At 39.7% G+C, this 21,393-nt stretch overlaps 1 protein-coding gene across 2 annotated transcripts in view; it reads right to left on the minus strand.

Annotated features, from left to right (window-relative positions):
* Positions 1-21,393, minus strand: part of SPOCK3 (SPARC (osteonectin), cwcv and kazal like domains proteoglycan 3) — a 386,051-nt gene that overhangs the window by 183,319 nt on the left and 181,339 nt on the right. For both annotated transcript variants that reach the window (XM_073341561.2, XM_073341560.2), the window contains exon 4: positions 7,626-7,740. In XM_073341561.2, the coding sequence (XP_073197662.2) occupies positions 7,626-7,740 (115 nt within the window). The remainder of the gene's footprint in view (positions 1-7,625; positions 7,741-21,393) is intronic.

The raw sequence follows: 21,393 nt of genomic DNA on the forward strand, positions 1-21,393 counted from the left end.
ATTTATTAACTCTGGAGACATCACCTTCTTAGCCATGTAGTGCCACAGAGTAGAAACAGAGTAAGTGTTGTCACTCTGAGTATTGAATGCAGTAGAACTACTATTACAGTACTGTAGCACTTGGAAATTTATTTTAGGTTTTGTCACAGCATCCATCATGGACAAGGTTAACAAAATCTCATGCCTCAAGGAACAAAGCTGATCACCTCTGAGTTGAAAAGGAATGTTTCTTCATGTTAAAGTACTTCATATATCTTTAGATACTATGGTAATAAGGATCATATAAATAAGTAGATAGATTTTTTTCCCCCTTCCCATTTTGCCTCCATTTTTTTTTTTTTAAGGCACTGGCAGGAGGCAGGGTTCTGAGACATGATAAGGAACTAGAGGCACCAATGATTTGACTCAATATAGCAATCTGAAATTTCCATACATTATGTAGCATCTTCTCTGCATTTGGAATAAGATCAAATGTTTATCAATTTTAACATAAAATCTATCAGGAGACTATATCCCATCCTGGCAGAGGGATAGATTAGATAAAACCGATTTTGCCATCTTTAATAAATGTGGTATTCTTGGCATGCTTTGTTAAATTAATTTGCTCATGTCACTGTGTGACAACCTTAAAAAAAGAAATGCATGAACCTCATAGGGGGAGTATTACAACTCTTGGTCCAGACATCGCATTCAGGATTTGTCCCTGAGTAGCCATGAAAAGTTTTGGGCCGATGGGTATGTAAATAATTAATCAGTAATTCAATGATTGATACAGTTATATGTCTAATTAGTTATGTATTTAGTGGTTTGAATTTATGAAATAGCTAGCTTGATTACATTTACTAAGCAAGTGTTAATTAGCAATGGTTAATCAGCACATAACAGAAAGGGATATACTTTACAACAGTCGGAGAGAACTGATCCTCCCAGTAATTAACAGGCTGGTTCTGGGATTACAGCTTGACACAATTACACTAGAGTTGCTTACAGTTTCATTTTCATTATTTCATGTTTTGCATAGACATATCTTATTTTAGTATTGTATAAGAACATAAGAATGGCCCTACTAGGTCAGACCATAGGTCCATCTAGCCCAGTATCCTGTCTTCCGACAGTGGCCAGTGCCAGATACCCCAGAGGGAAAGAACAGAACAGGTAATCACCAAGTGATCCAGCCCCTGTCCTCCATGAATTTATCTATTTCTTTTTTGAACCTTGTTATAGTCTTGGTCTTCACCACATCCTCTGGCAAAGAGTTCCACAGATTGACTGTGCATTCTGTGAAGAAATACTTCCTTTTATTTGTTTTAAACCTGCTGCATATTAATTTCATTTGGTGACCCCTAGTTCTTGTGTTATGAGAAGTAGTAAATACTTCCTTATCTACTTTCTCTACACCAGTCATGATTTTATAGACCTCAATCATATCTCTCTCTCTTCCAAGCTGAGAAGTCCCAGTCTTATTAATCTCTCCTCATATGGAAGCTGTTCCATACCCTTAATCATTTTTGTTGCCCTTTTCTGAACATTTCCCAACTCCAATATACCTCTAACCCAATATAACGCGATCCGATATAATGCTACTCCTGTCATGTGGGGAGTTGCTATCCATTTTGCTATTTGATTGTACTAGTTCACTTTTCATTGCTATTAATTTTTATTGGGGCTTAGGGCATAGCTGTATTACTTTTAAACAGTTGGAAACGAGTGCAGCAACCGCTTACCTTTTGGCACTTCACAAGTGAGATGTATATGGGTTGTGGGCCAGAACATTTTCAACACTATTTCATTAGTGCATCCAGATTTTAATGGAAGAGCTTGGTATTGCAGTTTTCATTTCTAACTATAAGGTGAAGCTGTAACAGTTTTATGACCATAATATTCACTGGACATTATTTCCTTATGTTTACACGTGGTGCTCAGACTCTTGAAAATTTGGGACATCAACCAATACCTAGCACTGCCAGTTTTATTTTTTCTACTTCTTGCTTTTTTCTCTCCATATTTTGACTTCTTACTATTCAGCTTTTCTTCTAAGGTAAGAAAGATGAATTTGGTGATAAGGAAACAACTAGTAAATAGTTATAAGCTACTGTATTATGCGGTATCCTTTTCAGTGTTGGCCCTGCTCCTCAGGGTCATACTTTGAACTTGAGATAATTAATTTTTCATCTATGTTCATGTTTGTCCTCTATGCATTCAAGAAAACAACTCTCTGCATGCTTTAAATGGATATTCTTACTTATTTATCACAGGTGCCTACTGGTTAATAAAAATCTGTAGAGTACCATATGAATGCTAAGTATTGGTATTAAAGTAACATGGGAAGACCTTGAAGAAACAATGGAACACAGGTGATGGCAAAGGTGACAGCGCAATGAGACTGAGCACAAGAAAAACTATCACAAGAAGCAAATAAAAAGATTGAAGAGACCACATGAGAGCCGACAAGGTGGAGGCCAACCGAGAATAGGTGTGAATGTGTAAAAGAAAAGTAGATGTTTTCTTCAAAGAAATAAAAAGGAGAAAAGGGAAGAGAATCATAAAAGGAACAAAAAACAGTACACAAAATGGAGGAAAAAGGAAGGGAATGGAGAAGAATGTAAGTTAGACAATGGAATGAGAGAGATGATGATAAAGATATACACATTGTCTGGCGTTCATAAATTTTATTTAAGTTATGCCCCTTTATTATACAATATTTCCCTGAGGACCTCCTACATATCAGTAATTATGGGACAAAAGAAGTGGATTCTGAGCATTTACATTATATTACTATTGCTTGCTACTCTGAATTCTAAAATAACTGAAAAAAGAGAGAAAGTTACTTCAAAATTTGCCAGAGTGGATGGGGGATTAGGAGCATCTAGCCCCCAACCCTGTGAGGAAAATTGGTGTGTGTGTGTGTGTGTGTGTGTGTGTTCACCACCATTCACAGCACACAGCATGAACAGCTGGGATCCATCTTTTCTGAAGCAGAATAGGGTGGTGGCAATTTAAAAACTTGAGCGGATACAGAAAATCACCTTGGAAACCACCCTCGATATCCTAAAGTAGTCCAAATGATCCACCCTGAAGTGCTACCGTTGGATCTGCCAATAAAACTAAACAAAAAAAAGACCTGGCTATGATTTAAAAACAAACTAACAAACAAGCCTTTACAACGTAATGCAGAAGGCTCAATCTAAGAAACAAAATGGTGTGCATCTAACAGTTCTGTACATGGATACCTCATTTACAAAAAGGGCTATTGTATTTGATCTTTTTTGGTTAAATCATTCTATGCTTATGCAAGAGGAGAACAAGGCTTTTGTGTTTTATCAGACTCCATTAAGAGCAGTCAGTGTAAGGTTGCTCACTATGCTCCACAACATCCAAGAAGCCCAGATGATGCTGGATCTGGATGTTTAGCACAAAACAGTGTGCACATTCTGTGTCTCAATCTACATGTTCTGGAAACATGTTTCTAAAATGTTACTGAGCAACTCATCACTTGGCACTTTGCCAGTTCCTTGCAGTCACTAGTCAAAGCTTAGAATGGTCTTTACAATGATAAGGTTTCAACTGAATGTGCCCTCATTTGTAAAATGCCTCCTGCAGCTGAACACATATGAGATAAAAACAAAAGGGAAATTTGTCAAAGTAGGGGAAGATGCTGTTGAGATATTTTTCCTCCTTTTCTGCCTACAAGCTGAGTTTAAATATTTTTACTTTGATAAATATGTATTTGGGCCCCAATCCACCAAAGAATTTTAATGGAAGAGCTTGATATTACAGTTTTCTGTAGTAAGCCTATTGAAACTAATGGCAATACTTGTGCTTAAAATTATGTACATGTTTAGCACTCTTCAGATTTCTTTTGGTGATTTTCTGATCAGAATGCCTTTACTCCACCTGTAAAAGATGAATTGCTGAATCTGTTTTCTCCATCTCTAAAGCCTTCTCCATCAGAGAACAAGGTACCAGTAAACAACAATAAAGGATAGAAAATAAAAGATGTCCTCCAAAGCAATTGATGACAGGCAGATCAGGTCTATGTGTAAATTATGTTCTATGAGTAATGCAAATATGATTCCTACATTGGCAACTACTTAACAAAAAACAAAAGAAAAAGAATGACATGAATTTTGCATTGATGCAATTAATGATGATGTACACAGTAAGTGCATTCTGAAGAGACTAATCAGCTAACTGTATGTGTCATATCACCATATCACAAGAACAAGCCTGATAGAAAATTATGAGCAACTGAATAAGACTCCTAAAATATAGAATGAATGCATGCATTTATTATAGGAGAAAATGAAAGAGTTTATTATATTGGTCAAATCAGTTTTGGAAGTCTTGTCCCTAACACAGAGCAAGTATTTTTAAAATATTTTTACATACAACATTTGACCCTGTTTCCAATTAAAAGTATCATAAGAATGAAGAATGAAAGCACATACTGTAGTCATACAGGTTAGAGAGGAGTACTGGGTTCCTATGTATTATGTCAGAAAATATAAACTCAATGCATTAAGGTGTTTTTACTTCTGGAGAAGTAATAATATTTATTATTTTTGACACCACGGAATCTCAATTTTCATTTTCTAATCAACAAAAATCAATAATTAACATTTTGTCTTCTCGCACTTCTCTATCAGGGATCTGTTGCACAGTGAAGTCTCATACTAGCTACATTACTTTTTGATAAAACATATCACAATTAATTTGTTAATATGTCATTTAAGGTATTATAATTAAAATTATCTCAAACAAAGTTATACTTCACAACATCCTTAAATCCATGCAATATAAAGTTATGTATAATTTGACTATATATAAATAAGGCAACAACCACACTTTCACACAACTTTGAATTCACATATATAGATTTAAATGAAAATAAATTTTAAAAGATAAAATCACAAGAAAATTTGTAATGCCATATTTTCCCCTATTTATTCACTCTCTCACTATTACTTAAAGGCTCCTATCCAGTAACCCTTAATTATGGGAGATATCCTCTCCTATACAAGTAGCCCAATGCATTTCAGTGAGATAAGACAGACAAATACACATTTTGGACCAAATCCCACCCTATTAGATCTTCACGTAGAGGGCATCCGTGACACAGATCTCCATACTTCCACATGCACAGGGGAGTATCGACACCTCACTAGCACCATGCCCCCAGCATTTTATAGAGGCTTCTTCACACAGCCCAGAAACTGTGCTGGGGAGAGTCAGAGACTGGGTGAGTCTGGGTTGGGGACAGGGGGAACCATACACATTGTCACCCATCTAGCCCCATAGAACACTGTGGGTGTGGGGAGGGAGGAGTTCAACCCAGGGCTGCCTTGTTTTTCCTGTACAACTCCCCTGAAGGAGTGGGAATAGTTCCTGGAACAGCCAGTGGAAATTGGCAATGCGGAAACTAGAGCTAATGTGCCCTAATGGGAAGATCTGAGTGGATCTTTGTGTGGACTTTCCCCAGGAGAATTAATTCTCCAGAATCCCCCACACAGATTTTACAAGAGAAACAGATCATCTTGGCCTTGACTGTGGCGGAAAACAATCCTACCTGTGAGGAATAAAACATGACTGGAGGTTCTTAAGGATGAAATTTTGCAAGGATATATTCTCAGATGTTCCATCCATACAACATTACTGGGAAAAAAGGCTATGGGTCTTACTCAAAAACCTGGTAGGTCCTCAGAGGTCTGCACAGAGGCTGGCCCCCATTAGTGCCCTGCCTTTCCTCCCTCCTCCTACCCTATGTACTGCTGTCCCAGTGAGCAGATGTGTGGAATGCTCAAAAGAAGGGACAATGTATTATACATAAAGAAAAACAAATAAAGAATGATGGAGCCCAATGCTGTATTACCTTTCTCACCTAATGGAAAAAAGGACAATATATTTTGTTCTTCCTCTCCACCACTTTCACCCTGGTCAGGCCACAAATTGCATGGAAAGCACCTCTTCAGGAAGAGGATGCACCATGACAGAAAGGGCTGGCCCACTGTTCTGGGAGAAAGGGTAGATCGAAGCATGTAGGGTCCACTCTGTGCACAGATCTGGCTTAATACTGAATAGTTCACATAAGTTTCCTGGTTTTCAGTTCTAACTACTGAGTTTCTACCATTCTAAAAATTCACATAATGAGTTTTGATTATATTCAGACAGCATTTCGAGAACCAAAGCCCACCTTCCTGTACTAGATCAAGGGCAATGGGGAAAGAAGGCCTTTTACAAATATTTATTCAAGATGGAAAAAAATATTTATGCAAATACTGTAGGCAATTGCAGCTAGTCTTCAGGACTTTTCAGCATCTACTTTACACAGTTTTTTTTATTTATTATTTTTCTTCTTCTACGTAACACCCTCTTAGAAATATAAACATATTTTCTCACAATTATTTTGTCCTTTTGCATCTGGCAACCCTAACCCTGGCCTTGATATTTTCCCCCAATGGTTTGAATGCAACTGAAATTAGCAAAGTGATTTGACAAGAACTCTTTCAATTTCTATAATCTGAATACCAAAATCTCTAATTTTACACCATCATTGGTTAATGTCAAAAGCATAACCCTGAAAATAGTTTTTGTTAAATAATTGTGGCTGCACAGTCTAAAACATTACTTTTTACATCACAAAAATACTAACTTGTTTCTTTGATCAGCTATAGATGCGTATATTTCAGCATGACTAGATATTAGGAAATTGAGAACATTCCTTAATGAATATAGGTTTATAACTGCTCTACCTCAAACACTTGATACTTTCCCCTTAAATATAGTTTTCACCAGCCAAGAAATATTATTATGTTACTGGTTAAACATTTTCATCATTATGGCCCCAAACTCAGCACTTCAGCACATGTTTAGTTTTAAGCAGGTTGTTGAGGCCCATTAAAGTTAATAGGAGTTCAACACATACTCAAGTGCTTTGCTAAATTGGGGCCTATGTACAGTAGTTTGCTCTTCTTACAAAATACATTTTAATATTTCACAGCTAAAACATTAAATATGTTCCCAAAAGAGAAGTACAAGGGGGAAAATAGTCCACGTTCTGACCCTATGCAAACTGTACCACACATTTGCTCATTGTGTGTAACTGGTATAGAACTCAAATGATACTACATCAAAAAAAACCTGGGGGTGAATATTACACCTAAGCAAAAAAGGTACACCAAATAAATGTTGGGATTTACCTTATCCAAGTACAGTCAGACAAATGTGTACACAATAGTATAACAATAGTATAATAATGTAGCCTTTGGAAGGGAAGAACACTGGGAATTCTAAAGAGATTAAAAACAATGAAATCACAGCAGTGGAAGATTATCTCCTGCGATAATTGTTTTTGTTGCAATTGGTATAAACACTATTTCGTTGAACGTAGCAGTAGTTATATCAGCAGCTTACTCTATGTACATGTGTACATCCTATAACACACCATGTACAAATATGCAACAATCAGAGTAATTAATCAGTGCATAACTATTAAAAAAAATCTTCATCTCAATTTCCTCCTATACGGTATGTTGCAGAGAAACTACAGTATTTACAATTTGTTTACAGGTTGTAGTCCTTAGTGAAGACAGTAAACTAATCAATAACATTTACTTTAAATCATTTACCTGTGTGTAAGTCTCCGATGACTAATGCAAACAGCAGTCTGCTGGTCTTGAGCAATGCATACCTTATGGCGACTACATTTCATCTTTAAGCATGGATCTTTAGCAGGGTCTAAAGCTAAAAACAATTGTAGAAAAATATTTTAAAACCTTTCTTTAGTAAATATCCTGCAGTAAATTAACTATTTAACATGTTTGCTTGTTCAGCGCCTTGTACAATGGAGCCTTGATTCTCAACTGGAACTCCTAGATGCTACTGTCATTTAAATAATAATAAACCAAATCAATGTTCTAACTATTTAAATAGAATCATTCTTTGTTAACTGACTTTCCTACTTGTTCTCATTTATTTTAAAATACTTATTATAATTCAGTTAATTTATCAGATTGTATCAAGTCACAACTCTGTTTCAACACTTTCAAAAGCAGAACAAAGCAAAACAGCACAATCAATGATGCATAAACTTGGGCTGTGCAACTTTTTCAATTTTCACTTAAAGAGAAAAGCAGATTCTCAGGATTTTTTTTAAAAAGTGTGTGAAATTAAGCATGTTTTACAACATATTTAAAAATCCTAAATAACCTCCCCTCCTCCCTAGCTTATCAGCACACACAAATGGAAATTCATATGATATTTAGACCTATGAAGGTTTATAGACACCAGCACTGACTGCTAAGTAGACATTTAAAACAAGTAGCCGCAAGCAAAAAGACAGCAGGGAAATCACATCAGAAGGTATTTCTGAAGGAATACCATAGGACACCCCACTAGCCTATCAAAGATGTGAATTATTAAATGGGGAGGTAGAGCTGAATATAATTCAGAGGAACGTGAAGGCTCAGGCCTTACCTTCTCTTTTCTACTATGCAGAGTAGGGTGAATGGTACTCCTGAGGGCATTTTGCACCAAAAAATTAAAAATTCTGCACCAAAAATTTAAAAGTTCTGCACACAATATTTTACAATTCTGTAAATTTTGTTTGTCAAATAAACGTGGAGAATCCAGCATGGCATTGGAGCGCACAGGCCACTGGCTGCACAGAGGTGGGAGATCACTGTGCAGCTTCCCCCAGGAAAAGGGCTCAGCAGTGAGCCCTGACACAGCGCAAGGACTGGGCTTGTCCCAGAAACACACCAGGACCCTACCCTTCTGTGCCAGGTGCATCAGGTGTGCGCGGGCAGGCTCAAGAAGGTAGGATTCAAGTGTGGAGAGCTTAGTGTGGGGGATCCAAGTGTGGTTAAGAGGGTTCTGTATGGGGCAATCTGGGTGCTGGTGGCTCAGTGGGGGATCCAGGTGCAGGGGGGAATCTGAATGCATAGGGGCTTGTTGGGGGGTCTGGGTGCAATGGTAATGGGAGTCCGCGGGGGGGGGTCAAAGTGAAGGTGGTTGGTGCTCAGCGGGGAGGGATCTGGGTGTGTGTGTGAGGGGTAGACCTTGTCAGGAGGGTCTGGGGAGCTCAATGGAGGTCAAAATGCTGGGGGAGTGGGGCTCATTGGGTTGGGGAGCCAGATGCAGTTGATTGGCTCTTGGTGAGATGGGGATCTGGGTGCGGATGGCTTGTCTGGATGGTCCAGGTGCAGGGGGAGTGGGGCTCATAAGGGTGGGGTTCTGAATGCGTGGGGGTGAGGCTTGGCAGGAGGGTCTGGGTACAAGGGGATCTGGATGCACGGGGGTTGGGCGAATAGGGGAGCATCTCCCTGTACAGGGATCCCTCCCCCTCCAGATGAGGAGCGATGGGTGTAGGAAGCGGGGGGTGGGGTGGTGTTTGCAGAGCTTCCTTCAGCCAGCGGAGAAATCTGGGGGTGGGGCTGACTTGGCCCCAAATGCCATGCAAGGGAAGAGGAAGTCCTGTCCTCCTCAGCCCAGCTGGAACTAGCAGCTGAGCCTGGCACAGGGAAGGAGCCACCAGCTGAATCTTCCCAGACCTGCCTCCTGTGCCAGTGATTTACCTCTCTGCTGGCTGCTCTGGGCCCCCAAAACGTGCTGCTAGGGAGGGTCACATATCCACTCTTGTGGCTTCCCAGTCAGAAAGTCATTTTTCTGCAGGGAAGCAAAAGGAATCTGTGGAGGACATACATTCTGTGCATGCACAGTGGTGCAGAATTCCCCCAGGAGTAGAGTGGGAACATTAGCTGCTTTTCTGGAATCCAGCTCACACATGGTTTGCTATTTTGTTAGCAGTGCAAAAGTGGCAACTATAGCACTAACTTTGCATCAAGAGAGGAACTGGCCCCTCAAGTTAAATAATTATGAAGACAAACAAAAAAGGAATTCTCAGTGTTGATGCTCCCTTAAGGTGATTGATCTGTTACAATTAAATTCATAATGGAAGAATGAACAATTTAATGCACCCTTCATTGTTCAGTCTTACCCAATCTTGTATTATTGTATCTTTTAATAAGTTATTTTGATTTTAATATACATACAGCAACACATCAAAATGACATCAATTATAGCATATCAATATACATTAATGTCTATATCTTATTTTAAATCAAGAATTCTTCAGATACTGGGGAATAAACACAAAAAATGGATCAGAAAATGTTCATGAAGCTTTATTTTGATGGTGCTTATCATAGCATCCAGGCACATATTCAACGTGGAAGAAATCATTGTCCAGTCAAATCCTCAAAACTGAAGGGGCATGTAGAAATACAGTGAGGATAATGTACACAATTTGGACACAAATAAACTACATCGAAGAATACAAATGATTTGGAGAAAAAGTTGTAAAAAGTATTAAAATAAAACATACTGATGCAAAAATAAATGTTTACACTGATTTACTTGAATTAGTTCACATGTAGCTACTACTACACAGAATCATCAACTGATTTTCCAACAACTTTGAGACAGCATTCATTGCAAACCAGTTAAGACTCAATGTGCACTTGAAGTGGCTACCTTGAAGAAAAGTGAAGCCATCAGTAGAAGAGGGAAATCTAACCACAACTGCAGAGAGAGATATGGCAGAGAATGCAAGTAGGGTGTGAGGAGATATCTGGGCAGAATCACTTGATCGGAACAGCAGAGAAAGAGAGGTCAGAATACAGAGCTATGTAGTTGTGAGGTAAACAAGCTTTGCTGGTGAAGGGACGATGCTGAGGAACAGAAATAAAGAATAAGGCCATTGGGTGGAGGAAGATGTTGCAAAATGAAACTAGGATAAGGAAAACAAATGGGAAAAATATCTTCTGTATATGTTTAAATGATAGTCCAAGCCATAAAGAAATTGTGATATAAATATTTGGCTTGTATCCAAAGTGTCTGGGCAAGCAATGCCCACTGTAGGTGGAGTTCATTGTACTTGCAGACACTGTTTTACATCATTACTTGCTCTAGGTCAGACAGCGCTTTGTGCTTGCCCAAACATCCCACAGTACTTCTCAGTCCATCACCTTGCCACCCAAAAATACATTTAGAACCACACAGGGATTTTGACACCTCACTGCCACTTCAGGCACCTAAATACAAAATGTGGATACTCAAAATCCCTGCTCAGCTGCTGCTTAACCCAGTAGGTGCCTTTTTATAAATAATCATTTATTGGTGTGAGTGAGAATAAATGAATAATTATATACCTTAGTAATTAGCACACTCTCCTAGGAGACCCAGAGTCCAGTCCCTGTTTCAATTAATATTTAAGAATTTCATACAAATTGGAACAGCTTCAACAGGAGAGACAGAGACCCACACCAGAGTCCCTGAAGTCCCTGTGGTTAGGGCATTCACATGGGAAGTGGGAAACTTGGTTTCAAGTACCTGATTCAAAACAGGTGTGTGTAGAGTGGGAGAGGATGTTGAAATTGGGTGTCCCACATCCTAGGTGAGTGCTCTGACTACCCAACTATAGGGTACCAGAGGAGCATAGGATGCACCACCACTGTCCTGGGTTTTTCCAAGAAAAGCACCTGGACCAGGTGAGAGCTAATTCCAAAAGATGGCTCATAGCTGCAAATCCAAAATGGAGATAGAATCCTCAAAAGGAATGTGGACATACTAGGCAGAAGAATAACTAAAGTTAGGCATTGCAACATTGAGCTTAAATTCCCTTTGTGGATTTAGCTCTCAAAGTATTAATTCAGATTCCAATCACCCCAAATTGCCTTTACGTAGGGATACACTGATGTCACTTCCAAATTTAATCAAGATGTCTTTACTTAGCTTTGAATTAAAAAAACCCTCAACATGTGTGGAAACACAGCAAAGCCACATGTCAGAAAATTAACAAAGAAAGAAGTGATGGTAAATGATCATTAAGGCACTTTCATCCCTCGTAGATTTTTGGCATCCATGTTTTCCCTCTTCTAAGGCCTACTGAAACAACATATGAAGGTACTTTAATTACAGACGTATTGCACCACAATCTAGAATGAAGTTTACACTCTAAACTATGATGGAGAGTGTAACAAATCAATAGATAAAGGTGGCTATAGGTCTGTCCTTAAGCAAGCCGAACCACAAAGCATAAAAAAAATACAAGAAATTGGTTTGGCCCAGCTACAAAAGCCTCCCAACTGGATTCCTATTATTCTCTATGCATTCCACATAGCTGGAAATGATTTGGCATCATTTATTCATTGAGGATAATTTACAGGTTTAGTGATAATGAAGAAGAAATTCATGCTCCGGCTAGGTTCTGTTGGTGTCTGGGTAATATAATACTCAAACATGGTGTTCTTTTAGCAATTGCGACTTAATTATTGTAATCCCCGAATGTAGACATTTAAATCTCAAAATGCAGCTTAAATTGCAGGTATAGCAAGATGTGTCATAGTTCCTTCTGAAGTAAATCACAGGGACCTAGTCCCTTGCAAATCAAATTTGTGATTTTTCTTTCTATTGCAAGTTGAACAACAAGTATAAAGTGCTGCTTTGTTTTGTCATCAAGATGATTAACTGAAAGGCAAACTTTGATAATCACATTTCTTTACTAAGCAAAGTATTTTTGCACTATCCATCTCCAAGCTAAAGATTTGACCCTCAAAAATAACCTTCAAATAGAACTCATAAGTGGTACCCCAAAAATCATCTTTGTGACTTAACAGTAAAATTTAACTCAAATGTAAGCCAATTAGTCCATCTGTTTTAGATTTTCCAGAACACACAATATTCTAATAGTTCTGGGGATGACTCCCCCTCCCCCGCCACTCTGAACTAGGACCATAAAGGAATGCCCAGTGCAGTTTTAGATTTAAAAAGACCACCAAGAGAGCCTAATAGATAGAGATTAGGAGACCTTGCTACTGGCCTTTAGGTAAAGGAACCAGCTAAAATGCAGAGGCATGAAGCTGGAACAAGATTGGAGTGGGAGGGTTAATACAAATTTGGGGGGGGACGGGACGCAAAGTAGTTTTGGGTTTAAAGGATGGAAGAAATTTTGCCTGAACCAGTTATCTGTATCCACATTTAAAACTAGAAAAAAAAATCTGAGTGAGCAGCACAAAAAAGTACCTTTTCTTTTTATTGTGTTCAGCACACACATGCAGTACAAGATAGGCATTTCTATTGCAAGTACAGCACTTGAAAAACCTATTTTCCAGTGAGTAAGTGAAGTCACTGGGACCAGTAAGCAAAGTAGCTGGAGCTGGTAACACCTTCTCCTGCCTAGAAGCATTGTTGGCTAGAGACTATTGTTTCTTTGAGGTTTTGTCTAGATCAGGAAAAGACATGGAGATTAGGCTGGGGTTAGCGAACACACAGTAGCTAAACCTGACTTATCTTGGCCTCTTTTCCTAATTGAAAAAGAAGCCTGAGAGTAGGAATGGAGGAAGTAGGGAGCAAAGCAATTCAAGAACTAATGTTGAAGTGGAGGGGGTGGGATAGAGGGGGTGGGACAGAGGGAGTGAGAAGGGAGCCTCTGAGTAGATAACTGCATATGGAGGAATATGAATGACACAGAATGAGAGAGATCAAGAAAGAGGACTTAGGTTCAGCACTGCAACACCTAGCTTTAGGTGCCCTGCCACCCAGCAGGCTCCCTATATAATGCATGGGGAGAATAAGGCACCTAAAAATGTGATCCACAGAAAGCAGCAAACTGAGAAGGGAGCTGCCTAAACTAGCCAATAGAAAAAAAAACACCTCACAAAGAGAAGTAGGCCCCAACCTCTGGCCTATCTTCACTTGGGATTCTCAGCCATGGATTGTCTCCTGGAGGTAGGTTCCCATGCCAGGTCAGGCTTTTGGCTCTCTCCCCAAGTATATCATTGTGGTCATATACTCAAAAGAGTGATTAGAGATGTGGGAGACCTGGGTTCAAAATCCACACTCTGCCTGATTCGAGGCAGGTTGAACTCAGCTCTTCCACCTCACTAGTGCCCTAGACAGTGTCCTACCCCAAAGTATCTTACAGTTCAGCAGTTGCAAACCTGGTTTCTACTTTCTGCTCTGAATCAGACAAAGTGGGGATTTGAATCTAGGTCTCTCATATCCTGGCTGAGTGCTCTAACCACTTGGTTGTCAAGTATAAGAAGGTGACTTAATCAGATAAGTGTACTCTTAGGCAGACGTTTACACTCAGCTTTTGGAATGTGGGACTCATATGCAAATGGAGCTAGGGCCCCCCTTCTGCTCCAAATTCTGAACTGGGAACTCCCTAAATGAGTTTGGCTGCCATGTGTGCTTGTGCGTGTGTGGGAGAGACAGAGGGAGAGAGAGAACACTGAGGAATCACTGTTCAAATCTCATATTTCTCTTAGAAGTAGAATAATCCTCAAATATTTTGATTCAATGCATCACTTTTCTCCTTCCACATTTTCAAATGTGAATGTGCTGTCAAACTCTTGGGTCTGTTGTCCCACACAACAGAGCAGTGGGAGTGATTTACCATTTCACTCAATACAGTTTGTACCTCATCCCTACCATATACACAATCCTAAAAAACATGAAATTGTCATGTCTGATATATGAAATATCTCCCTTGTTTCAGATTGTTCTGAGCATATTAAATTTTGTATTAGCCTACTTAAGGCAAGTAGGATTTACTTTCAACATCATTAAGTTAATTATAATAAAAATACAGTACTCATAGGATGTGAGTATATTGTACTGTACTATTAATATGATTTTATAAATTTTTGTGTTTTATATATGTCCTCCAATTTCCTGATATCCCTGCAAGGGCTATGACAAAAGTGATTCCAACATTAGACAAACCCTTCATTTTTGCTTTTGACAATAATAAAGGGAGAGCTGGCAGCAGTACCTATTAAGGATGCCCAATATTTCCCATTACAAGACCCTATTTAAAGTTGCATATAAAACTTTGACCATTTGTTCTGAAATTTTCTATGCCCAGTATCTTCCACGTGGTGAACTCTTTTAGAATGTTTTGGCCAAAAGACATTACCAACAATGAGGCTAGGGAAAATATGTTAAGTACATTTTGGAATGATAAAAAAAAAAGGTCTGGCAATCTTATTTGAGATACTCAAGCACCCCAGTGCTTTAGAATAGGGACTCACTCTTTGGCAAGGGGTGGCATTTTGAGTGTCTTTTGTCACCCCCATGAAAATACAGTAAAATTATAAGCCTCTGAAAAATCTCAGTTTGCACATGCTCACTAGAGACTTAAGAGTTTAGCAGCTAGAATCTCCAAAGATTCTATCATTAGTGAGCATGCTCCAGTCCCTCACAGCTCCTAAATGTGACTGGACTGCATATGTGCCATTCCCACAGAGCAACTGAACATGCTCCCACCCAAGAATTCAGGGGTGAGGCTGGACTTTCCCTATAACTGCAGATCCTGGCTGCTCTGGGCCAGAGTGGGACTGGGCACCATCTCTCCTGTGCTCTCAATGACTCTCCCTGCTGACACTCAGGCAGCATTCAAATGCTCAAATGCAGAGGGGACAAGAGCCATACTGGGGGGAATGGAAATTAGTAATTTGGGACAACGAGTCTGGCAAGACTGGGACTGGAGGTGGCAGAGAAAGGGAAACTGGGACTGGGAGATGGTAAGGGAGGCTGGGAAGGGCTAGGCAGGGAAACTCAGCCTTGGGGAAATTGGAACTGGTAACTGAAGGGGTGGAGCCAGGGAAGCTTCAACTTGGGCTAGGAGACAGGAAGTTGGTGAGAGAAATGAGGGGGAGGGAACACTGAAATCATATGAGAAACTGTGTGGAGAGGGTCAAGAGGACTGGTCAAGAGGACTGGAAACCTCAAGAGGGAAATGGCAGTGGTAATGGGGGTGGATGGAAGACATCTAAAAAGGAGCTGTCTAGACAAAGACACTGGGACAAGTAGTCAGGGAAGGGTGTGATTGAGACAAGGAACTGAGGAAGGGGGAGTCTAGGACTAGCTCAATAAGGATACTGGGATGAAAAGCCCAAAGAGTGGAGACTAGGCCAGAGTAGGCAAAGAGAACATAACTGGGACAAAGAGGACTGGGACGGGGCAGGTTATTGGGACTGGACAGAAGATGCAAACTGGTGAACAGCGGAGCGGCTAACAGAGGGAGTTTGACTGGGAGTTCGCCTGGGGCTCACTGGGTCTTTAATTTTTCAGGATTCTCTGAGTAGTTACTGCAACAGCTGAGGAAGCTCTTGGAAGGTAATATGGATAGTAAGTGTCAATATCTATTTTTTCAAGCTTGCTTTTTAAAAAAGCCTTGGAAATTACACAAACTACATTAAAAGAACGTTAAATTAAGATTGCAAAGTCAAGTGCTCACAAGTTAGGAAATGCCAGAACTATGGTTACCTGCTCAACCCTCCTTTGGCTGTCTTGTGCATATGCATTATGATACAGTCTTTAACTACACGACTGTGCATTTGTTTTTCCATTTCTCTGATTTTTTTGTTTAGTAAAGAATGTATGTATACAAGTTTACTAAAAGCAAGTTCACGTTGTTCCTGTCTGCCTTCACATTCAAAAGTAAACTTTAACTTACAATATGAGCAGCTTTGTATGTTTGAACTGCCAGGTGTTGTTAATATAAGGCTGAGTAAGCGAGCAGCACAGAAACCAGAACCAGTGTCTGATAGTTAATTAGAGATTTGACAGCCAATTTTGTGGTACTAAATATGATTAAATATAGCTTCGAGTCATTGAAATGACTTTCTTATTCTGAACCTTTCTTAACACATTCAACTGTACGAAGCTTATGCAACCCACTCTAAACAAAAGTAAAAAAGTGATGGAATCCATAATATAAGAACTCTGCAATGCAGACTGAAAAAAACCCATTTATGTAATTACACATTAATATATCTAAATAATCGACAGACTCTAGCTGCTTTGTATTTCTACAGCCCTGAAAAATATCCATAAATCTGCCTCAATAGGCTCTATCACATGTTTATGGTTTTGATATGGTTTGATTTAAGCCTTTGTCAAAAAGACTAAGTATTGGATAGGCACTTCTTAAAACTTGCCATATAAACTGAAATAAATAAATAAATATAATAAATATCATTAATACTGCTTCCTGATAGTCATTAAGTTTCCAAGACAAATATTATTTCCTTTGTGGTTCTCACACCTTCAGAATGTATGAGGAAATAGACTTCATTATCAGCATAAAATTAAAGTTTTGTTATTTGTACACAAAACAGAGAACACTATTTGGTATCCACTGCTAGGAGTATTTCTTCCTCTTTCTAAGTTAGTAGAAGTGTACCATGTTGCTGTCATATTATGCATAAAACCTTCCACTGCACTTGAAATGTATTTAAACTGCTAATTCAATACAAATAAATCTTAATGCACTGTTAAATGGGAAATTTTAAATCACAAAATCAGGAAATTGTTTCATTTTCAAAGGGCAAAATCCATGGACACTCCATGTGGTTAGTTAAAGTACAAAAGCAACTTAAAAGCTTCAAATAGGCTATGGAGGGCTGCAGTAGGGAGTCTCTGAAGGGCGTCAGAATAAAACAAGAAAGGAAGGAGTCATGTTGAAAATACTAATTCACCAAAAATTTTGATTCTATGAAAATAAATTGGATTGAACCACCTTCTCAAACTAGATAAATATTCACTCCAGGCATGAGATACATGTTCAAGGTCCCAATAGTTTTTAACATATAAAAACATAGTTTGTAAAAGTGAACTTTAGTAGATTCTGGTTTATAAACAAATAAATTATGAATGTATTTGGCCAACACACTGTGAAAGTATTGAGATTTCTTGCATCTCTTACAATCACTAAATCACACAACCCCTAAATTAGTCTGCCGTAAAATAAGAAGTTGGAAACCAACTTCATTCCATCTTAATGTTTTTGAAATTCTGGACCTTTGATGCTATATGAAGCCATTGTAACAAGAAAAAAATGGCAAACACATTTTTGAACTGAACTGAGGGGGTTCACACAGCTCTAACTGCAACAAGATGTTGCATTCTGAGGTAAATACAGTGTTTCCTTACCGGCTAATTTTAACTATAAGGAGAAACCAATACAACCAATGTGGGTTTTTTTTCTGATTGATCTATCAAATAGGTGGTGACAGCCAATGCAGAAGCAGCTTCTGCGTCCCCACCCCCAACCAAGAACATACTCTTCATGTTGTTTCTTCTGCTTGTTTCCACCTGTGACCTTCTCAAACTGAAAACCAAGAGGTTAGCCTAATTTGACCCACCAAGCTGCTGACCTCTTTAGCCTAAGACACTAATGGTATATTTTGGGGGAGTATCTGTACTTGTTTTCCCACATCATGTGAAAAAGCTTGGTGGTAAGAGTATTTATTTCTCTATTACGTGACTCTTCCAGTAACAGATCATAAGTCTGACATAAGCAGTAACATCAAGCTAGCACGAAGAAAGAGCAGAAGTAAATGGCAGAATTTGGAGAAAGACAGAAGGACTATGAGTTGAGGGCAAAGAAAGATTATTCAAATAAAATCATTCTAAATGTTTTAAGATAATAAACTCTTTGGGACAAAGACTGTTTTCATTTTAAATCTCTATATAGTGCTATACATTTTCTGCACTTAACAAATAAGAATTAGTCTTTATCATCATTGCTGAACTGTCCTAAATAACTGCTGCTAAAATACTGTACCAACTGATGAAGATGCACTGTGGGTAATGAAGCTTGAATACTTTCCAGATGGCCATTCTGCAAAACTCTTCAACAGAGACTTCAACTCAAATGAAGACCACTGACTTTCTGAGCAGAAACAATCAGCAACATGTAAGAATATTGACAATTGACTACAATTGAATCCAGACTTGAGGAGAGAAAATGAAAAGTGGGCTTTCCCATTCCCTATCTAGGAGCAGTCAATGAAGATGACAATGTAATTTCCATTTTCCAAGACCATGGGTCTCTGCAGGTACATCTTGAGAGCCCCATTCCGATTTAGAGTCTAGGAATACTTTTTCTGCTGAGGTTAGGCACAGAAGTTAAAATGAAAGGAAGAGACTGACTCTGGAAACCAGAGAAGATACTGGGCATTACCTTTTCTTTATGGAAATCTACAGGGAGTACCAGACCAGACATGTCTGCTAGTTTACTGACTGTTATGGCTGATCAGATGGAACCAGAAAGACTGTTCCAGGACAGGAACAGCAAAAAGATGGAACTGAAGTTCCAAAGGCATTAAAAAGAGGATGAGAGACTCAAAAGAGCAACCACGGATCTTGTCAAGTACGTGATTATGGGATGAAACATTGAACTCTAAGGTAATCTGTGGGAAAAAAAGTTGTCCAAATCCTCCCATAAAAACTCTAAATTTGTGGGGGACAGGCCTCCATTGTTCAGAGGTTGCAAGAGTTTCATGAGGACCAGAAGGTTAGTCAAGTTCTGAAATCAACAAGCTACTTTACTCTAAGTTGAAGCAGGATGTTGAAAACACTGTGCCAAAACGATGTTCCTGAGCCCAATCACAAGTCAAATGTTTTAAATTAAAAATTAAAGGGTTGGTGTGGATCATGTCCTTTAGAGCTATCAGAGCTAGCTGCACAGCTCTGAGTTCTAGAATGTTGCTGGAGTGCCTCATCTCCTAAAGAGACCATTCTCCTTGTACTGAATTAAAATTAGAGTGGGCTCGGCACACAGTAGGAACTAGTACTTGTATTTACAGGTCTTCTCCTATCCACAGAGAGGGGAAGAGGAAGAAAGGCAGGAGAATTCTAGAATGCCCCTGAATCAAAAGGGACAGAATCTTGATTAAAATCTAGAAATATCTTGAGGGACCCATCAATATGGCTCTGCTGGAAAAGTGACTGAATTTTGTGATTCTCTGAGAAGACAGAAAACTCTTCTGCAGATGACTTTCTATTCATCTGTAGGTGAGTTATCTCATACAGAGTTATTGTTGTGGTGCAGATGTGCAAATGCTTACAAAAGTGTAACACATACACAGTCTCCATGACTACTAGCCAAGTACATGGAATGGACACTACCTTGCCCAGAAGGAACTTTAACTGGAAGTAGAATGAAATCAAAGGCCTTTCTGAGAGGACTGAGAAAAAGGAATATGAAGGCACACTTCCCTCAAATTTGACTCAGGCAAGAAAGTGTCCATAGCTATCCACTGCCATAACTATTCTATTATGAAGAACTGAATAAGAGTGTCTCGTGTAATTAGTTGTCTAACTTATGAGTTTTGTTTATCTTATATTGATTTCTTAACTTGATGTATACTTTTTTGTTTCTTTGAATTGTGTTGAGGCCCTAGCACTAATAAATCCCTTATTTGCCCAACCTAGAATATTAGTTGTATGGAAAAGGTGTAAGGAGATTAAATTGCCTGATTTGCTCTTGAAGCAAGCTATGTTAAAAACATATGTGAAGAGGGATACCAGGGGATTTCATTCTGCTACAAAAACAACAAAACCTGAGTGGTAGGAGCAATACATGTTTATAAAGTAAAAAAGGATCTCTGTCTGATCGACAAAGCTAAGATTTTGTCATGGTTATTTTTAGTAAAAGTCATGGACAGATCACAGGCAATAAACAGGTTTCAGAGTAACAGCCGTGTTAGTCTGTATTTGCAAAAAGAAAAGGAGTACTTGTGGCACCTTAGAGACTAACCAATTTATTTGAGCATGAGCTTTCATGAGCTACAGCTCACTTCATTGGATGCATACCGTGGAAACTGCAGAAGACATTAGATACAATAAACAAAAATTCACGAAAGCAGTGACCTGTCTGTGACTTTTGCTGCTGTGGCTCCATGGTTTCTTCTGCCACCATGATGGCTGGGAGCTGCAGAGTTCTCTCCCCCCTCCCTGTCAGGCTGTCCCCAGTCTCTGGGGCACTGAGGAGGCCCCCCTGAGGATGCTGTCGCCTGTCGCCAGAACCCTGCAGGGGTGGGGGCTCTGGCTGGGAGTGAAGCTCTGGGGTGGGGCTGGGGATGTGGGGTTTGAGGTGCAGGAGGGGGTGCAGGCTCTGGGGTGGGGCCAGGGATGAGGTTTGGTGTGAAGGAGGGGGTTCCGGGCTGAAACAGCGGGGTGGGGTGCAGGGGGTGAGGGCTCTGGCTGGGGGATTGGGCTTTGGTGTGAAGGAGGGGGCTCAGGGATGGGGAGGGGGTTGGAGGCAGTATGGGATGCAGGGTCCTGAAGGCGCTTACCATGGCTCCCAGTATGTGGCCACCAGGTCCCTGCAGCCCCGAGGCGCATGGGTGGCCAGGGAGGCTCTGTGTGCTGCCCTCATGCCTGGAGGCATTGCCCCATCAGCTCCCATTGTTCACAGCTCCTAGCCAACAGGAGCTGTGAAGCCGGCACTAGGGACAGGGGCAGTGCATGGAGCCTCCCTGGCTGCCCATGCTCCTAGGGGCCGCAAGGACCTGGCGCCAGCTTCCAGGAGCCACACAGAAC

Source organism: Lepidochelys kempii, chromosome 4 (genome assembly GCF_965140285.1).
Source record: "Lepidochelys kempii isolate rLepKem1 chromosome 4, rLepKem1.hap1, whole genome shotgun sequence".
Lineage (NCBI taxonomy): Eukaryota > Metazoa > Chordata > Testudines > Cheloniidae > Lepidochelys > Lepidochelys kempii.